Source organism: Glandiceps talaboti, chromosome 2, assembly GCF_964340395.1.
Source record: "Glandiceps talaboti chromosome 2, keGlaTala1.1, whole genome shotgun sequence".
NCBI lineage: Eukaryota > Metazoa > Hemichordata > Enteropneusta > Spengelidae > Glandiceps > Glandiceps talaboti.
Genome location: NC_135550.1, coordinates 17,268,949 through 17,279,926, shown reverse-complemented (window position 1 = coordinate 17,279,926; position 10,978 = coordinate 17,268,949). Strand labels below are relative to the sequence as shown.

The following is a 10,978-nucleotide window of genomic DNA, read 5'->3' as shown; positions in this document are numbered from 1 at the left end:
TAGCAAACATACACAATATTAGTATTTTTTTTAAAAAGGGCAGATCAACTTTCAAATTGTTTTTGTCAGCATCACAATAAACGACTCTCAAAGTAGGTTAATATTTGTACAGATTAACACTAGATCTGTTTAACAGCCTAATGTGAAATGTATGCAGTCAAATACATTTCAATCTGCAATATTTAATTTCTGCATTGCATATAGACCGACTGCTTGTATGATGTAGTTGTCGTACTCAATATTCTTTTTAAGGCAAACCTGCACCCAACGACAATCTTAAAGTGATTGACAGCGAAGTTGTTCGGCAAAAAGTGACATATTTCATGAAATTTTCTTTCAGCTTACAATTTGCATACCACGCCATAGGTCATAATAACGTGACCTCTCCCTCTGCAAACCAACCCGTCAATTCTTACAGCAACATCATGTGACACAGCGCTGGCCAATCACAATAAAGGATTGTTGACTCGACATTGCGCCCCCCCCCCCCACCCAGCAATCATTGTTTCGGTAAACTTAATATCACAATACAGTTGGTTGGACTAGAATTCAAAATTGTTGATGGCATAAACCGTTCATCGTATGATGCGAGACAATGCAAAGTACGCCAAAGTGAACACGTTGAAATAATAATAATAATATCAACTGAGTTATTTTGGAAGCGTTAACTTAAACTGACATCTTGAAAGTCTGTAAATACATGTGTAAAACCAGGAGCAGTTCTTGCTAATAGAACCCCCCGTTCTAATGAGTGTAATTACGTTAAAATGTCTTTAATGATAGCTTTAATATCAACACATTACAACAACCGTTTCACTTTGCTTTCCACCGTTGTAAATCACCGACTACTATGGTTTCACTGTGTTCACTCCAGTTCACTTTGTAAATTCACTGTCATAGTGAAAGATTGTCATTTTAAAAATATAAAAAGTTGAAGGAAGTACAAGAAGAAAATGGCGTTTTTGATTCCATTAGATTTGATTCCATACATTAAGGGTTTTAACCAGTTACACACGATTGGCATCAGTTTCACCAGTCTCCCCTTTTGCGCATAAAACTCCACACCACTAAACATTTTTGCCACGATCGATTAATGGGTAAATTTCAAAGACGTACATCAGTGTTCCATGGCTTAAGTGAAAAGGCAGCGGTGTGTAGCCGGGGAGATTGATGTCACTTCAATGACTTCAACATGTTCAAGAATAAGATAACACAAAATGTATCTCTATCAATATGTATGAATGATTTTATTGAAGGGTCAGTATTTACTCTTTGTTATCATAACGATGGAGAAATGAAGACGCAGTGCTCCGACTGTTCCACAATATAGCCCGCGGGTGAAATGTAAAACGCGTGTCACCTCCTTGGTATTCGGCTGTACCTGTGGATTCTTATTCTAGTGATGGTGGTGGAATGTCTCTGAATCCCTTTCCAGGGAAAATTGCATTCGCTGTCCCATTTGAACTGTTGTCCTGGATCAGTTGTATAACAGTAGACGTCATTTCACTTAACCTGTCATGGAAAAAGAATTAGTATGACTTCTGACTGCTGCATATCTGTCTGTCTCTTTCCCTGTATCTGTCCCTCTCTGCTGTCTGTCTGCCTGTCTGTCTGTCTGTCTCTGTCTCTCTGTCTCTGTCTGTCTGTCTGTCTGTCTGTCTGTCTCTCTGTCTCTGTCTCTGTCTCTGTCTCTGTCTCTCTCTCTCTCTCTCTCTCTCTCTCTCTCTCTCTCTCTCTCTCTAAATCACAGCTGTGAATTGTATGACAAGAGTGATGGCTATTGTCAATAATTTGTTACATTAGAAAAACTGAAATTCCCCTGGAACTTCAGTCTGAGGTGCTTACTTTACATAAGGATAAGTCCTTGCCGCCATTTCTCTCTTAAACTGTTCCGTATATCTTGTCCCGTGTTCAATACCAAGTGGCATGAAACTAGTTTCAACGGCCATTGGGCAGATAGCAACCACTCGCACACCATTGTCTTTAACATCTGGTTCAAACTGTGCAAAATTATAAAGAAGACGGAATTGATAAACGTCGTATTTTGTTCACATGATGGATAAAATATACGCGGTAAGTTCATAAGGACTGGTTATGTAAAATGAATGGTTTCTAGGTTGCGCTATTAAGCTGTAATGTTACTTGTCATAAAATACTAGTATTGGTTTATTGTAAAGTATTCAACTTTCATCTGTAATCTGGTGGCAATGTTTCATCAATTTCATTTTTCTTTCGCGTAAATCTCTTGACCCAAGCACAGGGACGCGTAACATTGCCTGTGCGTTGACTGAATGTCAATTTGGATATAGAGGTTCTGAATCTGTGTTCTCCATACTTTTTCTATATATATACTGACAGCATATTGGGTATTTTGTTGTATCCATCCACGCATACAAGCAATATTACGCGTTCCTCTGAACCCAAATTGGCAGTGTCGACCTTCGGCTTTTATCGGCAACCTCCGGATACGCATAGTAGAAACCGATCGTTGAACGAAGGGCTACACATACACTAGTATTCTAAGCAGTGATAGAAAATCAACTCACCGCCACACTTCTTGTGAAACCCACCACTGCATGTTTACTTGCAACATACACAGGAATCAGTGATCTCGGTATCAGCCCTACATGACAGAAACAGATAATAACGCAAAGGAAAGGGAGGTAAACCATTTGATTACTGGGGGGGGGGGGCGCTCAGGATTTGGACGCAACATTTTTTTGGCCATCATGACACCATTTTTTTCCTAGAGAAACTAGAAAACAATTTTTGCTTAGTAGGGGTACAACATTTAAGGAAACACCATTGCCATACATACATACATACATACATACATACATACATACATACATACATACATACATACATACATACATACATACATACATACATACATAGATACATACATACATACATACATACATACATACATACATACATACATACATACATACATACATACATAGATACATACATACATACATACATACATACATACATACATACATACATACATACATACATACATACATACATACATACATACATACATACAAAACTTTGAATTTCTTCATACACATGATATGATATGACATATTTCAAAAGTAGCAGGTAAAACTGAATGCGGATCTTTTCAAAAGTAGAACTAAAATTTAAAAGCTGGCGCTGAAAATCGGATCGAATTACGAGGGAGCCAAGTAGTGGTGTGGATACGGGAGGGGGAGTCCCGGCCCTGGAGATTTTTGAAAACCAAGGACTAAAACAGTGTTATCTGGTGCTATTTTAATATATCGAGGTGATAATTATACCGTCTCTGGATTACAATTGGAATTTAAATATAGAAAACTAACACGGCGTGAAAGTATCGTAATCTCAAAATATAATGTTGCATGCCATCATATTCAAAAATATTTCATCATTTTGAGGATTTAAGCCATAAGTCAGGTCTGTATTCTCAGTAATTTGATTTGATTGTAGTGTTTAGTTTTGTTTTGGCAGTTGCCAGAAGTTAGTACAAACCTGTGACAAGAATCTCTAAGAGTTTAGCTTTAAGAGTTTTAATCTTTAAGAGTTTAGGTGCTGCCGCCGCGCTAGAGACAATTGTACCTGGGAATTTTACATTTATTTTTGTAGCTAGTTTCCGCACTTACTAAACAACCATTTTTAGCTCGTACCCTGGAAGCAAACTTGCTTTTCTGTCTTTTGTTGGTCAGCAATTTTTTTTTTCATTTTTGGCCTGCGACAATTTTTTTTCGGAAATCCTCCAGGCGGGACACCCCCAGAAATCAAATGGTGTACCCCTAGTTGAGGACATTTACAAGCATGTACAGACACGTATCATAAGGTTGTGGGGTGGTGCCCTTAAAATTCATGTTCCAACAATTTGAATTTCTTCACTAGCTATAGGCATATGAACTGAGTTTTAAGTCAATCATATACTATGGCGCGTAATTTAGGCCAAAATTCAGAGTAGACAAGTGAAGTCAATGAGCACGAACTTTTGTTCAAGAGTTGACAAGTGATGAATCACTGTGAACGAACGATAATTCAAACTCGACAAATGATGAATCACTGTGAACGAACGATAATTCAAACTCGACAACTGGCGAAACAATGTGAATAAACTACTTTAAACTAGCTATGTTTTAAATGAATGTTTTATCCGATCATCTTTGCTTACAGAAAATCTTCAACGACCTCGCCTCTTTCTCTCAGATTTTGAGAGTTTATGCAGTCTAATACAGGTATATAATAATAAAGGCTGAAAATGACAAACTCCTGGGTACATACCGACCACGGAGGATGTATTGATGACAACTCCACCCTTGCCACCATTCTTAGTTCCCATATACTTGACAGCAAGGTACGTTCCTTCGATTACAGCATTCTGAAATAACATCATATACCAATCATTGGCAATCAGTCTAGTATGGAGAGTTGGCAAAGTCTTACAGAAAAGTTGAAAAAATTACACAATGCACTGCTATATACATAGGCACTCGAATCAATCTGTATGATTTCAAAAAAAAATGTATAGTAAAATAATCTTACTATACATTTAAAAAAACACCATACACATTGTCGAGTGCCTGTGGCTATATATACGTATACCGTCTACATATGAGTATAAACGGGTATATGAACGTCTATTTTAACTTCTATTTCTGTAACTTATTACTATATATAAGACGCATTCATACCTATACTATACTATATACTGCTTCCGTGACCTAGCAGGCCATTATTAGAGTATTATATGTAACATATATCTATATTTCAGTGACAAAAATTAATTGTTGTAATATCGTTTGCAAATAAATGTCTAACTGAGATGTCATATGTCTGCTTATCAGTAGGTGTGGTTGGTGCGTCTGTTATAAATCCGTGGCAAGAGATTCAGAGATTAGAAGAACTGATTTCTGAAGAATAAGTGACTGATTATTTGCATTTCATATTTCATGGGTAAACAGCATTATTTATATTTAAATACATTTGGACAAAATGATGTATGTATAGTTTTTTTATTTATCCGTTTTTTACGTCGGCGGCGGTCATAGAACAATGTATCTGTGTTAAGTACAGATGGTAGTTGTTGTTGCTGCTGCTTCTGTTGCTGCTGCTGCAGTTTTCATCTACGGATTATAGCCAAAGTTTCACATGTGCTGCTAAATAAGCCAGCTGTCAGTACATTTAGTTTCTTACGAAATCTTACGATACTTTTAATTATTTTAAGGGAGCCTTCAGTAATTAATTACTGACAGGGTTGGGTTCAGGTCACGTACTGTTAAAATGTTTCAAGAACATGGGTTAAAATGCTGTCAGATATGGAAATGGACATGGGGACGGTCACCCGGAATCAATACTAATAAGGGCTTATAATCCCACCGCTGCCACCACGTTAAAAGTTTTAAAGGTATCGGTTATTTCCTACTACCACTACAGAGCTAAGCTGTCAAAGTTAGCATTCCCAAAGGCTAGATGAATACACTTATAACGTACTCGCTCAGAAGATTCATACGGTACTGCTACTCATGGGTCTTACCGATCTGATCACGTTTTACAAATCTACTCCCCCTCTCACATCACAACTGACAATGTATTCACCGCATGGCTGTCAGCAGCGATTTGATTGATATGGTCTGCTATTGCGGTACCTAACCCTAAGCCCCATCCCCAGCCAATATGGTAGCAATGGGATGTAGAACTGGTGGCAGCGGTGGGATACTTAAATCATAAAATAATGTAACTATAGATAATACAATGAGTCAAAGTAAAATGCGACCTAGTCTCGCTGCCAGACTCGTCACTATCGTCCCTTAGCTTTGTCAGGCACACGAAGCGCACCATGAGCGGCAAAGCCACGAGAAGTGAGGGGCTTTAGTCACACCAAGCGTGCCCTTAGTCTCGCTGCCAGACTCGTGACTATCGTCCCTAATCTGTTTATGTGTTCCTAATCGAGTACACAATGTACTCAGAAAAGGTGAAGTTACGACCTGGGACAGATAACCGAACATTACAAATCTTACCACGTTGATTGCAACCATAAGCTGCCACTTGAGTTCGTTGAGGATACCAGCATTGTTGCATACAACGTCTAGATGTCCGAAGTGATCTACACAACCTTTGAAGGCAGCTAAAATATTAAAAGCAAATATAACACGGCGTCATTTATCCATACACCTATTTTCGTTGATTGGTTTTATAGTTGACTGTACGAATCCATGAATCATATTCGCATTCTTTTCGGTAGAACGATAACGCAAACAGACGTTAGGACCTTATAAATATATTCAAGGGACTGGGTGATAGTTTCTTTTTCTATCTAATATAGATTGTCTGAGACTGAATGTTGAAGTTTGGACTCCAGAATCTTGATGACTTTACGACTTACTAAATTGAAAAGATAATTCTCTTCCAAGGTTTCTAAGTTGACAATAAAAAAATGTAATATTTCTGCATGTGAACACAGTGTACAAGTTTACTGTGGGCGTGATATTTAGAGGAGAGAAACTGGTGAGCACGCGTCTATGGGTTAAAGAACTTTACAAAATGAACTGTCATTCGCATAATCTATAAATCACATCTTATTGTTTGTATGAAAATGATCAGGCGATATTGACGTCATATCGTTATCATAAAATCAATGAACTTTTGTCACTGATATATGTCTCACATACCTTCAAGTTGTTCCTGGGACGTGACATCACATTTACAGAAATGAACCTTATCGTTGCCAAATTGTCCCTTGAAACCGTCCATTGTTTCACGCCCTTTCTCTTCACTGATGTCAACCAAGCACACTCCCTGTTGAAGTTAAAACAGTCAATGATGGCAATGATAATGAAAGAGTTTTCTGACACTCAGCATATTATTTATTAATCTGTTAGATACATAGTGTTGTACAACCCTATCAGGCTTCTTAAACTTGACCACAGTGAGTGAGTTCTGGCTGGTAGCATTGACAGGAATGTCTGTATCTTACAGACCATGTTTATTCACCGACACATCGAACCCCTACATAGACCCTGGAGTACACTCGACCCTTTCAGGACTTGTGCAATATTAGGAATGAGATGATAACGAATCACAAGAATCGTCATTTTTTAAAAGTACTTTCTGGTCTTGACGTTGACTTCATGTGTCCCCATCGGAAATTTAGACAATGATTTTTATTTTCATCAATGTGTAGGCCCGTGTGTAGGTATACCTGTGTGATAAACGCTGCTAAGAACCTAGGCTGCAAGTCTGGGTCGAGCTAGTCCACCTGTTTGAAAAAAGTGTAGCATGTGCTTCATTCTGGCTGTTGCCCTTCTTTTGAAAAGAAATATTGAGTGTGTGTATAGAAAAATCATGAAAAGGTCCGGTGTCGAGCTTCCTGGTCATCCGAGGGAAGACATTTGTCGCCGAAGAGATGTGAAATAGGTAGATCGATTGTCGATTGATCTCTAATATTTTACTGCAAGGCTTTATATTTTTTAGTTATTGGCAAGCAAACATTTTGCCTACGTGCTCGGAATGTATAGTCTAGTGCTATCCGTGCATTGATATCAAAGGTCTCTCTGATTCCATACCACGTGTAAATCTAGACTCAAAATGGACATGTTGTATGAATAGAATAGAACTGAATCTTTAATTGCATCCTTTTAGAAAACTACATTTTTTCATTGGATTTTCTGCGATAAGTATTGGTGCTAAAATAAACTAGTAAATATATAAACTAGAGTAATAATAGTTTTCAAAAAAAAAAGGTTTATACGAAAGTGTAAACTTTTGGTTACATAAATGTAATGTATAATTTTTTGTATGTTTTGTTATTGTGAATAGAATTTCGGTCGCACTACGGCGCTTAGGGACAATGTGACATCGAGTCCTGTACTCCACGTCAGCAAGACTATCCGTTTGAACTAGATCCAAGTCTAGATATCACACAGTGCGAACTACATGATCAAACAGCGAATACTGCTGTATAAACCGGTCACTCACCTTTGCATCGTTCTTCAAACACTCTTCGGCTAAAGCTTTGCCAATACCGTCTGCAGCCCCAGTGACCAACACTACTTTACCGGACAAACTCATGGCGAACGCTGCAAGAATTTAGTTTGTATGAAGCAATCTGGTGAGCTGCTGGGTTTCAAGGTCGGTTACACACTCGCCTCCAACGTAATAAAGAATTACAATGCTATCACGACACCGATCTTATACGACAAGTGATAGATCGTGACCACAGGCACTTGAATCAATCTGTATGATTTGGGGACAAAATGTATGGTGAATAAGAGAAGGTACGAAGGTACTCGACATTTGACAGATAGGTGCGAAGTATCCCATAATAGATTTAACCCCATAATTTCATTAATGACATTAATAGAACAATAACCTTTCGTTCTAGGCTGAGACTAGTCTGTAAGGTACGCCGTGACGGGGCGCCCTCAAACATCGGTCAACCCCTAACCCCTGTGAGAGGAGGCCGGCGAGGGCGAAACGTCACGACGTATCTTACAGTCTAGGCTGAGACTGGAAGCATTTTTTCATGCCAAGAATCATGTAGTCTGCAAGGTCAAGCCATTGATACGCTTATGTAACCACTCCGACTATCCCTATATATACAATGTATATGTACTAGTAAGTGAAGTGTATACATGTACATGTAATATTAATGTCCATATACCAATATTACAGGCCCATTTTTATGTGACATGTGAAAATCATTTAAACTTACATTTACTTTAGCTTTTGGAAGCTTGGAAATGTTACCTCAAAAGCTATGAATAACCTAAAAATTGCCTTAATAATAGAAGCAAAAACCTCCAGGTTTGCCAGAGGGAAAACCCCAAGGACCCCCCTCCCCCCCCCCCCCACACACACACACAGGTCACACATGCATTCAACCAATGCACCAACCTTTTTACTGTCATAATGGTATTACATTTTTCTTAAATATTTTCATCATATGCTAATTTGAGATGATATTGTCTTTTAAAGATGTGAAATCAGTGTTTGCCAAGATAGTCTAAAAACTGCAAATCTCCCCTACCAATGATACTACGGTAACCATAGATGTGCTCACCTTTACTATAATTATGCCATTTAACTTTTCAAGGACATATTTCAACACTGTGTAAGTTAGAAAGAATAGTTTCTGATACTTGATGGTGTTGTCTTGTAAAGCATGGAGGTTATGGCCTGAAAGGCTCTGAATAGCCTAAAAATTCCAGAGCTTCAAGGGGGATCAAGACCCCCTGGGACCCCCAACAAGAGGTGGACATATCCCAGTCTCAAGCTCTTCCCCTCTTACTGTCAAGATGCAATTAAACTTTATTTAAAAAATATTTCAATCCTATGTAGTTGCTTTTTACATGTTGGTGCTGTCTTGTAAAGCTTGGAAATTATTGTCTGAAAGTGTCCGAATAGACTCAAAATTGACTTTTAAGAGTAAATATCGTCCAGGGCTTCTAGGGGAGACCCCCTCGAACCCCCATGAGAGGTATACATATTCCCTTCACTCACGCTTCCCCCCTACCTTTTACTGTCAAGATGTTTGGAATATTTACAATGTGTAGTCAATAATTATAATTATGATAGTGCTATCCCGGGATCTTATAAAGTATTTGCAAAACAGTCAAGACAGTCCACACAGAGTCACGATCAAAAAAATACCTGTCATGCGAATATGATATATGGGGGGGGGGGTGTCACCATGTTTTAAAATTAAGTGATGGGGGGGGGGCAGCCTGTTTTCTGTTTTACAGATAGGGGGATCAGTGACTTTTTTGTCGGCCCGATGGCAAAATCCACCCCCCCCATGCTGGAGAAACTGACCGCTCCCTCAGCAACAGCGCCAGCTCCTGTGACCGAACCAATCAGTGTGGCGGTTATTGAGTTCAAGTCAGCCACAAACACACACACACACACACACACACACACATACATACATACATACATACATACATACATATAGGCAGACAGACAGACAGACAGACAGACAGACAGACTCTGCGCCATGCCTATAGCACTACTGAACCTAACCTTATTGGTTCAGTTGTGCCAACAGGACATTGTTTGGGATTCACCCTAGACTCTAGCTCCTAGTCCTCGAGAGCATCGCCAAAAGAGCTATAATATGTATGTACCAAGGGGTGTCTACTGCATATCCTTGTATAGTCTATCTGCTAGACCTCGAATGTTCTTCCGATAGAATACGACACACGTCCGAACATAGCTATCGAGGATGGTTCGGGCAAGCCCTTATAGTATCGAAAGAAAGCCCGAACGTCTAGCAGCAAGACTAATCCTTGTACTGTGCTCATCGACTACATATGGCTGATTATTTGTTCAGTGACGGGCAGCGTAGTAACACGTCAACGAATGATTAGCCTTATCACAGACTGTGGCCTCTATGTATGAGTGCCTACAGTACCCTGTTACAGTACATGCATATTGAAGTACTATACATGTAATTATGTCGTAGATATATAAGTACATACAAAACAGCCATTTTAGTAATGCTCCTGAGGACTGGTGATAGAGTCTACATCCACCCGAGTCTCACGATCAAATAAAATGTTCGATACATACCAGGCGAAGCGATCGCACCTATGTTGAGACCGGGGTTCAGACCTGTAGCTTATAAAATGTAGTTACGTAATATAGCTCTAGTGATGAATGACAATGGTCCGGTTTGCCCTTGTAACAAAAACCAACCCCTTACATTACTCTCTCACTGATGATTGACCACTGAAAGTTTCTGAATACTCTAGAATTGAATTTTAAGAGTAAAAATCCTCCAGGGCTTCTAGGGGGAGACCCCATAGAACGCCCCCCCCCCAAACACACACAAGATGTGGACATATCCCAGTCTCAAACTCAAAGTTCTTCCCTCTACATCTTACTGTCAAGATGCTATGAAACTTTATTTCAAAAACATTTCAACCATATGTAGTTGCTTTTTACATGTTGGTGTTGTCTTGTAAAACTTGGA

General features: G+C 39.0%; 1 protein-coding gene across 1 annotated transcript; it reads right to left on the bottom strand.

Annotated features, from left to right (window-relative positions):
• Positions 1-1,230: 1,230 nt before the first annotated feature.
• Positions 1,231-10,648, bottom strand: LOC144453387 (15-hydroxyprostaglandin dehydrogenase [NAD(+)]-like). The gene is made up of 8 exons (XM_078144671.1): positions 10,576-10,648; positions 7,984-8,241; positions 6,678-6,804; positions 6,027-6,133; positions 4,291-4,387; positions 2,547-2,623; positions 1,846-2,000; positions 1,231-1,512 (listed from the first exon to the last, which is right to left on the bottom strand). The coding sequence occupies exons 2-8, from the start codon at positions 8,074-8,076 to the stop codon at positions 1,392-1,394; spliced, it is 777 nt and encodes a 258-aa protein (XP_078000797.1). The 5' UTR covers positions 8,077-8,241; positions 10,576-10,648; the 3' UTR covers positions 1,231-1,391.
• Between the last annotated feature and the right edge of the window lie 330 nt (positions 10,649-10,978).

Bases quoted from the DNA above. Each gene is read 5' to 3' on its own strand.
- LOC144453387 (XM_078144671.1), bottom strand. From the start codon at position 8,076: ATGAGTTTGTCCGGTAAAGTAGTGTTGGTCACTGGGGCTGCAGACGGT. The intron at 6,134-6,677 runs GTATGTGAGACA...TTAATATTTTAG, and splicing joins GTCCCAGGAACAACTTGAAG to CTGCCTTCAAAGGTTGTGTA. The intron at 2,624-4,290 runs GTATGTACCCAG...TCTGTCATGTAG, and splicing joins CAATACATCCTCCGTGGTCG to GGCTGATACCGAGATCACTG.